The 18,291-nt window shown below is 49.6% G+C and overlaps 1 protein-coding gene across 17 annotated transcripts in view; it reads right to left on the bottom strand.

Annotated features, from left to right (window-relative positions):
• The window catches only part of CACNA1C (calcium voltage-gated channel subunit alpha1 C), a 631,672-nt gene that overhangs the window by 216,489 nt on the left and 396,892 nt on the right, over positions 1 to 18,291 (bottom strand). For all 17 annotated transcript variants that reach the window (XM_062194587.1, XM_062194598.1, XM_062194596.1 and 14 more), the window contains exons 4-5: positions 9,741 to 9,880; positions 3,553 to 3,692 (exon numbers count right to left, since the gene is read on the bottom strand). In XM_062194587.1, the coding sequence (XP_062050571.1) occupies positions 3,553 to 3,692; positions 9,741 to 9,880 (280 nt within the window). The remainder of the gene's footprint in view (positions 1 to 3,552; positions 3,693 to 9,740; positions 9,881 to 18,291) is intronic.

The raw sequence follows: 18,291 nt of genomic DNA on the forward strand, positions 1-18,291 counted from the left end.
GGAGATTATTGGTGGTCTTGACAAGAGATATTTGGTGTAATGGTGGGAGAGAAGGCCTGATTGGAGTAGATTCAAGAGAGAATGGGAGAACAAGAATTGGAGACACAGGAACTGGAGATGTTTTGCTGAAATACAAAAGGTGACAACCTAAAGTCATAAGAAATAGAAGAGCTATTTCTTTAGCTGTAGGAGATATTGATATTTTTTATTGATGATTCCAATCAAACTGGAGTGCACTTATTCACCTTGACCTTCTACAGACTTCATTATTTCAAAAAGCTGCCCAGACACCACCCCAGTGAGAAAGGATGAATGGTTGGATAAGCCCTTTCTTTAAGATCCAAGGAGAACCATCCTTGTTTTATTCGTGGCCCACAATATACAAGACACAGTCGTTGGTCTTGTATGGAAATGTGGAGTTATTGGTAGGCTGTCCACAAGTGCAAAATCATCTCAGTGTCATCATCTTTAATGACAACATACTGCCTAATCCACAAGGCAGGGGCCATGGGGGTCTTGGATTCGAGGTGCTCTATCCCATCTTCATTTTCCTGATTATGTAATTCCAACAAACATTACCTCTTCCTGACATCACAATACAAGGATATTTCAAAAAGTTCAGGACAAATGGAATTAAAAGATTATTTTGGTTCAAAAAGATCTGAAAGCTATGCATTCAAAAAATTATGGAAATGCAGATTATGGAAAAACTTTGGAAAGTTTTTGCATCAAAACAAACTTGTCATTTAATTTCAATTTTTTCATTAACTCTTCAAAGTACCCTTTTAATTTCATCATTATTTAATGCAGATGGAAGCAATGCACCTTCTTCAAGAAGTTTCTCTGGTGGAACCCTTGCTACTATATCCAGTTGAATTCCCCTTCTAGTGTCCTGAAACATGAGTGACTCAACCATATGTATCTTTAATTAAGAATTGCTGGATTAGAGGATTTACTGTAACTGTTTGTCTTGATAACAGTATTTCAGGATCTTTGCAGCAGATTGCATTATTTATCCATAATTATTTGACAATGTTTTTCTGTGGGTACTTGTAGACTCGTCCCTTAGTATCCATGAGGGATTGGTTCCTGGATCTCCCAGAGATACCCAAATTGTCAGATGCTCAAATTTCTAATGGAAATTTGCATAGTATTCTCAAATAACTGGTGCAATTCTCCTGTAGGCTGGAATCATTCTTGGATCTCTCATGATACCTCGTACAATGTAAATGGCTATTATACTGTATTGGTTAGAGAATAATGACAAGAAAATGTCTCTAAAAGTACCGATGCATTTTCCCCAACATTCTGACCCACGGTTGGTTGAATCTATAAATGAAGAATCTGCAGATATGGGGAGCCGACCACACTTCTCTATCATTTTATCTCCAAGGTCAGACGTAAGAATGGCTTGAGCTGTTAGAATGTGAGCAATTATGTTGCAAGTTGTATTTAAGCATAAACTTTACATTGCCGGTGTGAGCTAGCTCTGTGCCTGCTTTGTGAGTATCTGTCATCTGCCATGAGCATGATACAGCCTACAAGGAGCTGCTGAGTCCATCTGAGCTCACAGAACTCGGTCAAGGCCAGACTCAAGCTGACTCTATTAGAGCTGTAGCTGACCAACACCCCCATGTACTGCAAGACAGGTAAAAACGTTTGGCTTCAAGGCAGGAAGAGTTTGAGATTGTCTGTTCCTGCAGCAAAAGCTGACTGACAGACTTCTTCATTAGACTGTCAGATTCCTCAAGTGAGAGAGCCATGTTTTCTGTTTATGATATGCCCTAAAGCCCAACACAATGCTATGAAGTTGGGTAGGAGTCATTATTTCCATTGTAGTACTGAAGTTTGGGATTAATTCATAGTTCCTATCATTGACATATGGACTGTACTATCGGAAGCTTCTTAAGGTCATGTCTAACACCACTCTGACTTTCCCTTCTCTCACCCGGATTTTGCTCTATTTAGTTATGACTGATTAACCAAGAAAACCCAATAATTATAGGCATCACAAAAGGGGAATCTGGTCTTGGGTATCAAATATACCATTGCATTTCTAAGTACCCCCGAATGATTAAGGCAAGATAGAGCAAGTCTGCTTTAATTTTACTTGTGTGGCTTAGCTCTATGCTCTTTTTGCACTTGAGATAAACCATAGGCTTTGCTCAGGGAGTTCCACTGCAAAGAAAAATGCTTAACTCTGGCTTTCATTTGTTCAGTAAATTCTCCTCCCTTGTTTAGAGACTAATCTAGGTATTGTGCAGGTATCAGAGACAATTTAAGGTACAAGCCTTGGCTTCAAGAGGCTTATACTGTAATCAAAGAGGCATAAGGATATATGTGTAAAAATCCATGACAATCAAGAGTTTCGTACCACTTTACTCTTTAAACAAGGTAGTGTTGTCTTGCAGGAAAGAGCACTGGTGTAGACGTTTAAGAGGCCTGGTTCCAGGCTCAGCTGTGCTGCTAGCTACTGAAAGTCATGGGAAATTCTTTCTTGCTAAGCTGTGCATGTATAAAAAGGAATTAACAGATTGACATAAGGCCCATGACACTGCTACAGCTTCATGAATCGAAGAGATATCACCGAGCAGCATAAACACAATCAAGCACTCAGTGCATGGTACGGATTATAAAGGCTGTGTAATCGAGAACTCTTTGCTTTCCTGTCCCTACCCCATCTCCAAGCTAGCCTGATTCCTGTGCAGTTTTCAGTGTCTCCTATCTTGAGCCATGAGTCAGCCCAGAATCACAGCTGAATCTACTGGAGAGTACAAAATCTCAGGAAGCGAGTCCAGAATGATTCTCTGACAGCCCTAGTTGAACAAGGAAGAGGAGGCGGAGCTCCCCAAAAACTCGCTAGCAACTTGGGCTGGGGTCTGCTGGGTAGATGCAGGGTGCCCAGTGCTGCAGTGCCAGTGTCGGGGCATGTCCACAGTGGAGGGGCGACACAACGCCGGCAGTCTGTGCGGCTGGTCCTGATAGGCTCTTCAAAGCCCTTCACTCTGAGAGCCAAACACTCTTTACTCCTCAAGAAAAGTCAGTCTCACCATGACAGGTTGCACATCCCCAGATAGGGCTCCCGAGGCCAGAGGTGAAGGGAGGAAAGGGCCGGCACCTTCAGAACATCCACTGATGCCTCCCTCATAGTCCCTGGCGAGTTACAGACTGTGGAGGTCACCCCATTGGCTGCAACACCCTGCGACCCATGGGGCCTCACTGACTGTGCTCACCTGGCACCTCTGCAGCAAGTCTTTCAGTTCCCAGCCAGGGCCTCTGGGGGATGGCTCGGATGGCCATGGGGTCGTTAGGCTGTCATCAGCTGGCTGGGTGATCCTTTTGAACTTTCCCTAGGTGAGTGCAAGAGCTGGGACCACAGTGTGTTTAACATACTTACATCGGAGCTCCGTTGTTGAAATAAAAAAACTGGTGTTTTTAAAAACCCTCCATTTATATAATAGGAGTGTCTTCTACAAAGGACTCTGCCATTCCCGAAGGAGAGCAGAAGGCGGTGACAAGACAGCCCTGCAGAGGGCAATCAGCTTTACTTACTCGGGACTCCAGACACCAGCCGCAGGGGGCGCAGCACACGGAAAGCCCTCAGCGCCTTCACGTCAAATCCAGCCCCTTTCCCTCCTAGAGCATTGGCCCCGTCTGCTTTGGTTGCTTGTTCTAAAATTGCACTAAAAAGCCTGGAAGAGAAGAAAGAGAGAAGGAGCTGTCAGGACAGTGCTTTGTTGCCCAGCTGGGCTCCCAGTGTCTGAGCGCGACCTGGAATACAGGAGCGGGCGCCACAAGTGTGTGTTCACAGCATTCCGTGATCGGCCACAGGCTACCCGCCGTTCATCCACGGCACAGCGCCAGGCGAGAAGGCACATCTGGCTTTGTCGGACCTGGGCAGGCCCTGACCCAAGGGCAAAACAGGCGAGTGTCCTCTGAGCCTCTCCACGCTATCCTAGGTCCCACTCATGTGGGTGCCAGGATCCACACACTCTCTCTCTGCTCATCCCTTTTTTTTTTCTTTTTTTTTTTAATTTTTTAAAGATTTTATTTATTTTATTTGAGAGGTAGAGTCACAGACAGTGAGAGGGAGAGACAGAGAGAAATGTCTTCCTTCCATTGGTTCACTCCCCAAATGGCTGCAACAGCCGGAGCTGTGCCGATCCAAAGCCAGGAGCCAGGCACTTCTTCCCTGACTCCCACGTGGGTGCAGGGGCCCAGGGACTTGGGTCATCTTCTACTGCTTTCCCAGGCCATAGCAGAGAGCTCTACTGGAAGTGGAGCAGCCGGGACTAGAACCGGAGCCCACATGGGATGCCAGCATCACAGGCGGAGGAGACAGAGACAGAGACAGAGACAGAGAACTAGCTTAAGACAGAGCTGATGAGCTTGCTTGTGGGGCTAGAGCGGAGGTGAGAGAGTAAGAGAAATCAAGCAGGATTCCAAAAGCTTGAGTGACTGGCAGGGAAAGTTCTGGAACAGAAAGCAAGAGTCTGCTGTGGGCTCTTGGATGCTGGAGTTGGCGACTGGACCTTGGATTGGGCACCTTGAGGTGACCCCATTGTGTCTGGAGGTCACGGGGAAGGTCCAGGCTGGAGACAAAAATGTGGTAGCTGTACAGATTGTGCTTGAGTTCAGATCACAGGAAGCCACCGAGGAGGTGAGAGAGAAGGTGGGGATACAGAAGGACTGAGCACTGCAAAGCCGAGGGGACATGGAGAAAGAAAGCAGCCAGAGAGACTGACACAGCGTGGCTGGTGGGGCAGGAAGAGAGGCAGGGAGAACAGTGCCCATGCCAATGAGGTTGGTGAGAAGACGACGGCCAACGTGCCAAATGCTGCCGGTACCCTGACGGGGAAGTGACCAGTGGTTTGGCAACATGAAGACCATCAAGGGTCCTTGAAAGCATCTGCCTTTGTGACATGATGAGGACAAAAGCTTAACCGATATTGGCACACGACAGAGTAGGAGAAGCTAGAGACACAGAGGCAAGCTGGCTGGACCCACAGATGTGTGCCACCAATGTTGTTTACCTGTTACAGCAGACACATTTAAAAGGGTGCCATTCATTGTAAGAGCATATTTTATTTGGCTCAACATATCGAAGCATTGTCATTTCAACACGTACTAAATATAAAAATTATTGAGAAATTTTGGCATTGTTTGTTTTTGTACTAAATATACACTTGTGGCATATCTCAATATATTTTAGCTACAAGGGCCAGATGGCCACATGTGGAAAGTGGCTACCACATGGAGAATTTTCCCAAGGAATTTTTCTGTAAAAGCGAGCAGAGAGGATGGTACTGTGGCACGGTGAGATAAGCTGCAAGGAAGCATCCCATATCAGAGTGCCAATTCAAGTCCTGGCTCTCCGCTTCTGATCCAGCTGCCCGGGAAAACAACAGAAGGTAGCCCAAGTACTTGGGACCCTGCTACCCAAAAGGGAAACTTGAATGGAGTTCCTGGCTTTGTCCTGGGCCAGTGTTGGCCATTGCAGCTATTTGGGGAGTAAATCAGCAGATGGACGATCTCCCTGTCTCTGTCTCTGTCTCTCCAACTCTCTCAGTCTGCCTCTAAAATAAATAAAATCTTCTTGAAAAGTGAGTGTGGGTGTAGATCAAGACAGTATTTTTTTGTTTTTAAATGGGAGATATTACAGCATTTAAAACATTTATTTATTCATTTTCCAGATCCCAGGAGAAGAAGGTATCAAGGAACCAAGAAGTTGCTGGCAGCACAGCGGCAGAGATACTGAGTGCAGGAGAGCTGGAGCGAGCCAGGAGCCAATGTCCCCAGGAGCATGAGGAGGAGGACCCACGGATCTGCAGAGTGGAAGGTCTGATGACACAAATATCAAAACTGGGGGATTTCAGGGAGGGGCATGGCCTGCAAGCAGAACCAAGGAGGAAGCGAGGCAGCCTTCATCCCTAACCCCAGGCCCAGCGAAGTGAGGCATCTGGGAGAGAAAGTGGCTCCCTCCCAAGGTGGCCTGGGCAGCAGGGCGCTCAGTGGGGAGCCAGAACAGGAAGATTCGGAATGGCCAGAAGCTGCGGGTTTAGAGCATGAGTTTTGTAAATAAAGTTTTATTGAGATTCACTTCCACCTGCTCTTTCGCATGTGCTCTTTTCCTACTATGGCCAGACCTGGGTACCTCACGTTTTGCTTAACAGCAGGGGTCACCTCCTGAGAAGTGCCTCCTTAGGCGATTCTGTTGTGCGAACATCACCCAGTGTGCTTATGCAAACCAGGATACCTACAGTTTTAAGCGATATGATCTGATGGGACCACTGATGGGGCTGGGCCCCACTGCTGACCCAAACACTCATTATGCGATGGGTGACTACTGCTGGCACAGATATTACTGGGCTCACAAAGCTAGCATCTGGCCCTCTGCAGGAAACGTTTGCTGGCTCCTGAATGGGTGATGGCTTGCGGGGGACAGGATCAAGGAGGAAGCCCAGGTAGCAGAACTGGGGCCCCTTAGCAGACAGGAACTGTGGGCCAGGATGTCTCATGATGGGCTTGAGCTCCTCAAGTGATGGGCTTGGGCTCCTCGAACGACCTTGCCTCGGGGCACTGGGGCCAGGTGCAGCGGAGGTGGAGGGGCTCAGTCACAGGATTTTCAAACTGTGCTCTTTGGAAGTTGTGGACTTCTCGGGCAGTGAGGCCAGAGCTGAGTGGCTGGGCTCAGTCTCTTCTCCCTCAGAGACGGCAAAGCAGTGTCTGACTGTGACTTTGAACAATGGGTTCTGCAGCTGAAAGGACCCTGCCTGCCCCAGCCGGAAACATCCCAAGTCACTCTCAGCTGTATGGCTCCTTCTCCCAGCCTGGCACGGTGAGGGTCTCCTGCATGGGTCGGCAAGGCCTGGAAGCCCAAGCATAAGTTGCCAGGATGGGGGCAGTGGGCCCTGCCATGCCATGAAGGCCAGATCCCTGAAACACATGGACATGCAAGGAGGCTGGCTCGCAAATTTGCCAAATAGCACTGCAAATCCAGGACCAGACTTTTTCCTGGGAGCAATCAATGTGAGTATCAGGGTGAGAGAAGTCCACAGAATGCTCTTCAGAGAAGGGAACAGAGATGAGACGGCATCCTCCTCTTTAACCCCGACTTCAGCTTGAGACTTTTTGTGAAGCATCTGCTGTAATCCTGAAGGGGTAGAAACTCAGACGTGGGGACAGGTGGCATCGGCTTAGCCTGCAGTGGCTGCCACACTTCTCCTCAAGCCAGCACTGACAAGGCCACACTCTGCTTCGTGCTCACTGGTCCCTGGGGTTGGCTTCTGAGACACACTTGGTGGGGGGCTGTCTCCGGGAAGCAGGTGCGTGGCAGCACCGGAGCCAGGCAGTAGAGCCATTCAGAGGACAGTGGGGTTTTGGAGAGCCCGGGCTCTCAAAGAGGCAGAGCCACCATCCTGGGTGGGAGAGAGGGATGGAACAAAGGGCTCTGCACCGAGCGGTGGAGCCAATCAAGGACTTCTCCACTCTTGAGCTGGGATGGGGAGAGGCCATTCCATTGGCCTCCAGCAGCCCCTCCACGTTCGCCCAGCAGTTTGTTTCCCAGTTTGAAAGGAAATGCCTGCTGCCATGCTGCTGCTCTCAGCCTGGCACTCAGCACCAGGGGGGTAAGCCCTCTTTGTCCCAGGCCACTCAGACAGGACCTGTAGGAGGCCAGAAGATAAGGGGGGGCCAAGGAGAGCAGGTGCATCCTACGGGACTCAGCAAGGCAAGGAGGCACCCATTTCATATCACATGGGCTGCGGTTCAGACCGACAGACAGAGGGGGAGCCCCAGCACCACTACCCCTGGAGAAGAGAAATGCGATGATCAATCTAGCCAAGATCAGTGAAGAATAAAACCCAAAAGGTCATGGTCAGCCACAGCTAAGCCAGCAGCCGGCTGGCATCCTAACAGCTTGGGCTTAGAAAGCTGCACAGGGGTGACTTTCAGAGTGCCCGATCTAGATATCTCTGCCCCTTCCTCAATCTTATGGCCCAGACCCCAGGAAGATGCGACAGGCACAGGGGCTGCCCCTACAAAGAGTCTGCCCCTATGATGGTGGGGAGCAGCTGCAGTGGCAGGGACGCAGCCAGATCCAAACAAGCTGCAGATGGGCAGGCGTGGGCCAGCAAGACTCCCTGTGCCACTGAGCGGGAAAGTACCTGGCCCTCGCTCCCAGGGTGACCGTTTGATGCTTGCCCGGACTTTCTGGTCTCCATCCCCCACACTTTAGTTCAGACCAGGAATGGGGTACAGTACAGTTAACTCCAACCCACCCCAAAAACAGGAGAAGAAATGGCAGGTTCTTGGCCTGAACAAAACTGTTTTGTTGCATGTGTGGCAGGGACCTAGGAGACTGAGACCTCAAGAAAGAGGCTCCATTTAAAAAAGGATTTAGGGTCATTGGGAACAGCCCACCTTAAAGACCCTTGCTACAGTCTACTGAGTTAATTCCAGGCATTTGTTCAGCCACTCTTTGCCTATTCTGACTTGAACCTCTCCTCCAGGCCTTAGTGCTCTGCGTGTCATCCAAATGCCCATGATATTCAGGTGGCCACAGTGTGTCACTCCTTAGCCAGGTGAAGTAAGACAGCACAGAAAAGAACCCCAGCGCAGCTGCAGAGAGCTGTCATGAGCCATCCAGACGGCCGGAGCCAAGGAAATCACTGGGAAATCATCTCGATGCGTGCCAGCGTTATTTCCTACATTAAAGGCCAGGTACACCCATGGGATCAGGAGCAGGGCGCTGAGGGCTCCATGGGGATGGCACAGGAAGAGCGGCTCCTCCTGGAATCACAGCCTCCTGACAACCTGGTCTTCACTGAACCCTCGAGAGCCTGGGAACACAGTGGGTGCTGCTGCCTGAGCACCCACCGCGCCCCAAGTCCCAAGGGCTGGGCTCCGAGGAGCCAGCTTCTTCTGCAAAGGCCCCCTCCCCTTACAAAGCAGATGAGCTGCTGGCAGTTTAGCAGCTGCCTTTCGGTGAACCGTGTCCCACACTGCCCGCACAGGCCTGTTAGGTACAAAGCTTCATGGAGAATCAGTTTGAAGCTCCTAGTTTCCTGGGAAGGAAAGTCTCACTTCCCTTTTGCTGTTTGTTAAAAGCCTCTTACTCAAGTGGGACAGGCTGTCAGGGGGAAGGTGTGTTTGGCTCAAGTTGACCACCACTGCCTTGGCCTTTCATGGTTCCTTGTTCTCTTCTCATCCACATGTCCTGAGCAGCCTGGTTTCCGGGGGTCCCAGAACAGGGCCCACCGAGGGGTGATAGAGGGGACCGGGCATCATGCATGAGTATCCTGTGGACCACAGGCACAGCCTGGCAGCTCGGTGAGGGCCCCCACCTTAGAGGCAAGCTGAACTGAACCGCTCAGTGTCACAGCCGGAAAACTGGAAAGAGGCATTGTCGGCCCAGATGTGGCCGGAGATGGAACAAAGTCCTTAAGCAGGGGACTCTCCTCAGCCGTGCAGGGACCCAGGATTCCATTAAGAGCAATTAGATGCAGCTGAGCGCACATGCTCACCCTCTCCCACTCCCGCCACCTCCATGCACGTGGGAGCAGGAGGCAAGGGGCCTCTTAGGTAATCTCACTTTCCCTTTGGAGAAAGTCTGAATTCAAAGTGATTTTTAACTGATCCTTTCATCTTGCCTGAAGGCCAGTAGTACAGTTATGACCAAATCAAAAAGAGCTATAAATACAGAATGAACAAGATGATGGAAAACAGACAGTTATACTCACCCTACAACCACAATTATAAAGTCTAGTAAATTCCAGCCATTGCGGAGGTAAGCGTTGGGGTGAAACAGGAGTCCATAGGCTATTACTTTTAAAAATGCTTCCACAGTAAAAATTATGAGAAAGAGATATTCCACTCGTTCCTAGGAAACAAAAGGAGAAAAGGAAATCATTAGGCTGGGGATTTGGAAAGTTCTGAATGAGCAGATCTCACAAACGCAGCCACACGTTGCATAACAAAACTTCAGTCGAGGACGGACAACATATACATTGATGGGCCCACAAGACCAGCTTGCTTAGCGATGTCATCGCCATCTTAGCTTGTGTATGTGCACCCTGTGACAGTTGTACAATGACAAAATCACCTGAGCTGCATTTCTCAGTACATAACAGCATGTGGCCATAAGTGGAAGAGGTCGTACCTAGGCGGACCCTGGGTGAGACCCCCAAGACACATTAGCAACTCCACAACCTGTTCGGCCAATCTACTGGGGATGAAAGGTTATTTTTGCATTCAAAGATTACCTGTTAAGATGTAAATATTACGGTGGTGGGGAAATTGCACATTTTTTCCAAAACATCTTATTTGATCAGTGAGCATCTCACTGCACCTTGTCAGAGGGAGCGCTCATACCGTCTTGCTCTAAAGGGAAGCAGTATTTGAATGGGGGAGAGGGAAGTGGAGAAGGCATGAAGGGGAACCTCAGGCCACCGCGCTGCAATTCTGCATCAACAGTGGTTGAAGGTAAGGGCCTTGGTGCTGGGGAAGGCACTGGCCGAGCTCTCCGAAACGGCAGAGCAAGAAATTGAGATGTTGATTTCTCTACAGCAGCCCAAACAGAGTTAACCTGCTTACAGACACCAGAAATTGGCAGTCCCTATCTTTGGGAGGATAAAACTCTTGTTCAAAGCCAGAGACTAGGTCCACAGAGAAAATCAGCATTTGGAGAATGGAGGCCGGCTCTGGGCTGGGGGTAGGGATGGAAAAGGCTCTGTCTTTTCTAAAGGGGTGGGAGGCAGTCTCTTCCCTTCCTGCTGCCTTGAAGAACGGCTTTGCATTAAGGATGCGCCTCCCGTCCCTGGGAGACAGCAGTCAACAGGACAAACTCGCTGGCTCAATTAGAGCGAGCCGATTCTGGGCACTGATTCACGCGCTTCCCTCGCCACTAATTGCTTTCTTGCACACTCCCACCCCCAGCACAGAGCCTAATGGCCCCACCAGACAGAGGCTGCCTGGATGCCTTCATGCTCCACTGCCCGTCTCAGCAGGAGCCTCAGCCTGGCTCTCCCTAGGGAGCCACAAAACACTTGTAGCATTGTGTCCCAGGCCTCCCAAAGCCTGGCAGGCCCATCCACAGCCCTCGGCTCAGAACCCCAAACCTTTATCCCCCTCCTCTGCCTAGACAGAAGAGCTCCCTGAAGACTTCCAGGTCCACCCACATTCTGGAAAAGGAGAACTCACTGCAAGGCATTGGGGGCCTGCTGGGTGGCTCTGTGGGGAGAGCTCAGCTATCCGGGGGCCTTAGGCTGCCTTTCACTCTTCTCCAATCCCTGGACATTCGGCAACTGCTGGCCCCATGGTGCCCAGTTTGGGGTGAGCAGTTTGGTGATGCAAAGTCAAAAACTGCAGAATGCTGGCCCTAAGCAAGATCTACTGAAGTAGAGCTCCCAGCTACGGTGCCTGGAAATGTGCATTGCAGGCAATTGCCAGGTGTTTCTGAGACACCCTGAAGTTAAAGAACCTCTGGCCCGGGAGCTGATGAAGGCGCCGATCAGGTAGCACCAATGAGAAGGGGGTGGTGGGGCCAGATGCAACTGGGGTCTCAGAAGCAGAATTGTCACCACCCATCCTAGCACCATAAAGTGGGTCTAGGGACACTAGCTGCTTTGAGGTCGTGACCCAGGAACAAATCACAGTGTGTGGGAACCTATGATCCTTTAAAATCAAGTGACATTGGGTGTGAGGGTACATCAGGATACTGTTGAAAGGGAGAATATGTTACAAAAGGGAGCAAGGCAAGCTGAGGACATTTGTGGACGGTAGGAGGAGGGAAGGGGCCAGACTGGAAAGCTGCTCAGCCTCGGTCTCCTCACCACCCCCGCGCCCCCCACCTCGATGGTTCACAGCTTTCTCGTTTAGCACCAGACGACAGGGGCACTCCCTTTGCTACCCCCAGAAACCTTGTGGAGGACACTTGTCAAGTTGGAGTTGGGATGAGAAGGGAAGAAAAGGAAAATGAAACAAACACAAGTTGGGCACTGACATACATGGATATTCATATATGTGCTGATGGCTCTCATGCTTTCCTTCACTCACCCACCTGCCCACACAACTATCCATCCACTTCCCACCCATCCATCCATCATTCATCCATGCATCCATCCATCCATTCTTCTGTCCATCCATCCACCCACCCACTCACTCATTCATGAGGGTATGGTACAACCAGCCAAATCACCAGCAAGTGACCCAGGAGCCCTCTCTGAGTTGTCTAGACAACAAGCCCTCTGGGAGAGGCAGCATCCAAGCTCAGAATCCCTCCTCTCTCCAGCAGGAAGAACAGCAATATTCCAAAGGCTCAAAGGGCCTTGTGTCCTGGGAAGCTGGCATTCTCAGACATCTCCTTCAAACAGCTGGCATTCCCAGTCCAGGTGGTCTGTTGATTCCCTCATTAACAAGGCTGCTTTTCCTTTCTTACTTGGCTATAGAAAGAGAGTGCCACAGAGGAGGGGGCCTTGCACTCACATCCTTGATGAGACAGGAGGATGGTGGGTCTGCGGCTTCTCTTGTTGACTTCTGGCCTTTGTGAATTCTCCCAATAAAGACTATTCCTTAACCACATCATGTAACATTTGTCCCACACCATGGAAAGTAACACATAGCAGACCAGAAGGATCATCCTCACAAATCATTCACTCCAACTTTCACAGGCAAGTCATAAACACATTTATGTTATGGGATGGGTACCGGAGATTTGAGAGAAACGGCTCAGAAACTGACCTCAAGGATCTCCTGGTATGAAAGGGGCAAAGGGACAGCTGATTCCAACATAGTGGGTACATGGCGTTCTGGAGGCAAGCACAGTAAGGATCTCTGCGTTAAATCTTGAGGGGCTAGAGTTGTGCAGGTGAAGAAGGTAAGGGGATGGACCCCATTTGCCCACAAAGATATATCTAGGTTCAGTCTCAGTCTCCTTATGCTAAGTTATTTAAGGACCTGACATGGAGCTGAAAGGGTCCAGGAGCCAGAAAAAAGGGCCTGGACCAGAATCTGGGAGGGAGGCAGCTGCCTCTCATTGACAACTCACTGTACAGCACAGGCGTGTGCCGACCAAGTGCTGCAAACAGCAGTGTAGTTCACTCTGACATGAAGGCGTGCAGGCCCTTGCAGAATTACCTAGAAAACGTAAACAAATGAAATGACTTGCTCAATCCCTTCAAAAGGTTTATCGTATTTCCATGGAAACATCTAAGAGTGAGTCAGAGAGGAGCGGCGAGGGAAAAAGTTTGAAAACGATATGCTCATCCATGCCCCACGGGCCTCGGGTCCACCTCGCACCTGAACTCCGAGTGCAGAGACCCATGTGCTCTCCTCTCCTGGGTCCTGGGTGGCTACACGCACCAAATACTCAGATGTCAATCAGCCTTTCTGTGATCCTGGGAACTGGGAAACTTTGAAGCCAACCTGGGATGGACAGAGATTCTGACGCCTACTATTCTAGATTAAGGTTGCAAAGGACAGAGGAGGTTGAAAAGCTGCAAGACACAGGAGAAAACACAGAACCATATCTTGGAAACTGCCAAGCTGGCAAAGCTGCAAATGGGGGCTGGGAGGAACACCCCAGGGCTCCCAGAGGACCCTGATCCTCCAGTAGGGGTGGAGGATCCGACCTGCCTGCCTCAGGGCAGCTGAGACAACTGTGCCTCCCCATGGCGCCTCTCTCCTTCATCCCTACCGCTTTCTCTTCTGACCTACTATGATTTTTCCCCTTATTGCTGCTTTTCCATTTCCATTTTCTTCTTCCTTGCTTCCCTCTCTCCCTGCTCATTTCTTTAGGCCTACTGCTGGCAGTGGGGGCCCCTGGTCACACTCATGTCTGAAATATTGAGAAGAGTTCAGTGGAGAGAACCCTGCTTCCAAGAGTCATGATGCCTTCTGAGCACTCAAGGAGCTGGGCACTAAACAGCCCAGGCCACCTGACTGTCTACTTATCTCCTCTTATACACCTCTCCTACTTTTCCACTCTATTATAAGCTCCTAGAGGGCAGAGAATCAATAATCCCTTGATGGTAGTGATCTTGATTCTGGTACCAACTGGCTGCGTGTCCCCATTTATAAACAGACTTAGGGAAGCAGGGTGCTGCAGAGAGCCCCAGGCTTCCACAGGATGCAGGGAGCAGGTGAATGAAGCAGGAGGCTGCCTCCGTGGGGCTCTAATCCAACAGTGCCATTTTAAGCCACAGGCTGATTGTCCAAGGGTCCTAAGACAGGAAGTACAATCCAGGAGTCCATATGATAGGGGTGTGGACAGAGAATACACAGGAAAAGAAGTAGAAGAGTACTTTAGTAAGTTCATGAAAAATGGAATTAAAAGATAAGTTTATTTTTGGTGCAAAAATTATTTTAAATCCATGCCTATGAGGGGGTCTTCATGGAAAATACTTAGTTTGAAAAACATTATACAAAGACATCAAAAAACTTTTGCACCAAAATGAATGTCTTTTGTTTCCATTTTCCCATGAACTGTTTGCAGTTCCCTCATAGCTCCCTCCTACTGACCAGTCTGGAAGACTGCTACCTACTTTATACACTGGGTGCTACATAAGACTTTATGTGAAACAAGGGATCATGGCTTTGTGTGTGCTCCTTGTAACTCTGGACATCAATTCTAGAAGTCTTGGTGCTTTCCTACGTCCCTGCAAAACTGTCTGGCAGGTGAGGATTCTGATTCCTGGTCTGTAGGTGGCTCCGCCTAAGGCACAGCTGGATTCCAGGACCCGGAATGCAGCAGAGTTCCTCTCCTTCACACAAACTGTTTTGAGGGCCACATCAACAGAAGATTTTATAAAAGAAATTGTCCTTTGCTAATAAGAGTATTAAGCATTGAAGGAAACACACACCCATTGTGAGCAGAAACCATGCCGACATAGATCTCTTAGGATCAGGTCAGTCGAGACAGACCATCCTGTGAATTCACAAATGCACATGTGTGCAGCACACACACATACACGGTAGAACGTGAGGTGCCCAATATTCTGTTTGGAACACGGTAAGGCCTAGGTCAGATATGAAACAGACCCAGGATAGGAGAATCCGTAACATGAGAAAGAGCTCATGTGCACCTATGTACCCACTTAAATTTATGTGCACTTATCAAAACTGACAAGAATTCCACACCAAAGAGAATCAATGAGAAACTCGGTTATACGATTTCATCCCAGTACAAGGCACAAAGACAATACAATAGCAACACTTCAGGTAGTATGCAGTAGGTACTCCAAATTGTTTCATAACTTAAGTGCCATTCAATCTGACCTCCAAATATAGCCTCCTGCCTAGGCTTGAGCCAAGAGACAAAGAGCTGTAACCCCTGAGCTCCTCACCCTGCAATCTTCCTCCTAGGTAATCATTCAATATATTGCAAACATTTCCTGAGGGGCTACTCTGCTCCATGCCACTTGCCCCAGTGTCTTTCCGGATACTGCTGGGCTTGTAGGGTGTGACAAGCTGGAAGAGTAACTAGGATACTTCATGGTGCAGAAGTGAGAGCCTGCTTCTCTGTGCTGCCCTGGTGGTAAACTTCAGTGACTCCCAGACCACCTGCCTGCATTCATGGCTTCTCCCCTAGAGGCCAGCCTCACGACAGGGCCCCAACACAGCAGCACAGCACAGGCACTCACACCACAGTTCCAAGGACGGCCACAGGTGTCTGCCCTTCACTGCCCGCTGCCCTGGCCCAGACACATGACCAGTGCTGACCTCTCACAGGCAATTCCTGCCCCACACAGGGTTTCTGAGCATGCCCATGCCTTCTAGTCTGTGAGCCTCTAACCATAATCTCCCATAGCACAGGAGCATCCCTTTTGATTTCTCTACTTGGTGTCTTGCATCTGAAGGAGACAGAAGGAACAATCAACCTGTGCCACACTGCTGCCTGCATCACGTCTTGGCACAGCAGGGAAGCACAAATATCACGTGAGTCAGTCTCCTGTGCCGGGCAGCAGCCCCTTCTCCACTCACCTCCACGCCAGGGCTGCCATTTCCCACAAGGCTATCTGTCCTGGCACTGGACAGCACTGGCTGTCGGAGCCTGGCACAGCCTCTTCCTCTCCAAGGAGCTCACTGTGGCTCAGGCATCTTATTTTTCCTTTAGAGGTAATGGAGTGGGGAGAGGGTGACAGCTATGACCAATCAGAGCTGAATGACTCCTGGGGACAACGGGGCATTTGCTTAGTGACCTGTGAGCTAGTCTAATTTCCCATGTTGAGAAAGGTGTGGCAGTAGCCTGAAATCTCTACTAACTGTGCACTTTGGAGACGTTAGCTCAACAGCTGGTCCAGGGGAGCAGGACCCCATCTTTCTGCCTCATCTGGCGACCTGTCCCCAGCCGGCTGCCGTCACCGCCTGTTTGGATATTGAAGCAGCTTCCTAATGGATTCATTGACATTGGGTGATTTTGCTGCTCAAAAGCCTCCGTGGCATCCCTCTGGCCTTAAAATAGAACCTGGCCTCCATGGCACAGTTCCAAGTCCTATCACAGATGACTCCTAGCTGGCCCCCGGCTGCCCCTTGAGCTCTGGCCATGCCTAAGGTTCACCATGCTCAAACCAGACAAGCTGTGTCACACAATGCATCTCATGCCCTTCCCATGCATGTCATGGTTCCACCTGGAAGACTCCTTCTCCCCCTCCATGAGAGTTGCCATCACCTTGTCTAGACTTCTCAACCTCTACCTGTCTCCCCTTTCAGGAGACATGAAAGGGTGGAATTAGTTCCACTTGCAGAGGCAGCACCCTTTCTTTGTGTGACCGACACGGCACATATCACCTGCGTGTGCATTCTACACTCTGCTCCCTTCCAGGAACAGCACCTGCCCTTGTCCCCTTTGGTTAAGAGGTATCTGTTAGTGAATGGCAAAGTGAGAGAAGAAAAGGGTTCTGGAGTCACATACACACACCTAGCACCCAACTTTGTACCCATGACAAAGGCTATACAATCCTTCCAAATCCTGGCTTCTCCAGGTACAAAGCAGGACTACTTGTTCCTAACCAGGGATACTTTTGACTAGCAGGAATCACACAGAGGGGTCACTCCAGTGGCAGCTGCTGTCCTTGCTACAGCCTCACACTGCACACACAGAAATTGGTGCTCAAGGTGTTTGGCACACCTTCTGGAGTAGACACATCCTCTCCTCCCCAGAGATCCCAGCTCCACCTCCTCTCCCTCAGATCCACATCATCTGTCCTGGCTCTGGGTGGTGGCACAAGTCACTGTCCTCTTTTAATCCCCTTCCCTTTAACAAAAACCAGAGACTCAGGACCCTGCAGCTGCTTTCCATTACCCAAGCCACTTACAAACAAAACAAAAACAAAAACCTCTCTCTATGCTGTTTGCTGGTTTCCATGTGTTCCAGGCATCCTTGCTCTGCCTCCCTCCTTAGCACTAGATCTATGAGAATAGGTCCGTTACAGCCTCAGAATTCCCGTGTCTCTGGGAACTGGCTGGTCCTTTGCCTCTCACGGTGACCGATGCCAGCTATGGGGCATGAGGAAGGAGGTGGCAGGTCGGGGTTCCTCAGGAGCAGAGGCATCTGTGGCTACAGGAGATCTACCAACCTGTGTCACCACCACAGTGATAACTCACCGGATAGTATTTTACGTTCACAAGGCACTTTCTCAGCCACTTAAAAAGTTTGTTCTTAAATTTATTTATTTGACAGCAGAGAGAGAAAAAGAGAGAGAGAGAGAGAGAGAGAGAGAGAGAGAGAGAGAGAAAGAAAACAGACAAAAATGAGAACCCGAATTTGCTGGTTCACTTCCCAAGTGCCTGCAGTGGCTGGAAGCCAGGAATGCAACTCAGGTCTCCTATGTCGGTGGCAAGAACACAGTTATTTGAGCTTTGCTGCTGCCTCCCAGGGACTGCATTAGCAAGAAGCTACAGTCAGGAGCCAGAGCCAAGAACTGAACCAGGCACTCCGATTTGGGCCACGGGTATCTTAACCAGCAGCTTAAATGATGACACATGCCTGCCCCCCTTAACCATTTTTCTTTTTGAGTCTCATAATGGCCCTATGAGTTAGGCAAAATTGGTACTTTTCTCCTTCTTTAATTCGTCTTCCTTACAACTCTTCCTCTTCCTCACTATTCCCATCCGAATCCCCATCCCAATCACTACCACCATGACTATCACCGTATCATCACCATCACTACTACCATCACCACCACTACTAAAATCACCACCATCACCACCACGATAATCATCATTGCCATCACCAGTACCATCACTACCACCATCACCACCACCATTACCGTTAACAAGTCTAAGCCTGCATGT

This window comes from Lepus europaeus, chromosome 6, assembly GCF_033115175.1.
Source record: "Lepus europaeus isolate LE1 chromosome 6, mLepTim1.pri, whole genome shotgun sequence".
Lineage (NCBI taxonomy): Eukaryota > Metazoa > Chordata > Mammalia > Lagomorpha > Leporidae > Lepus > Lepus europaeus.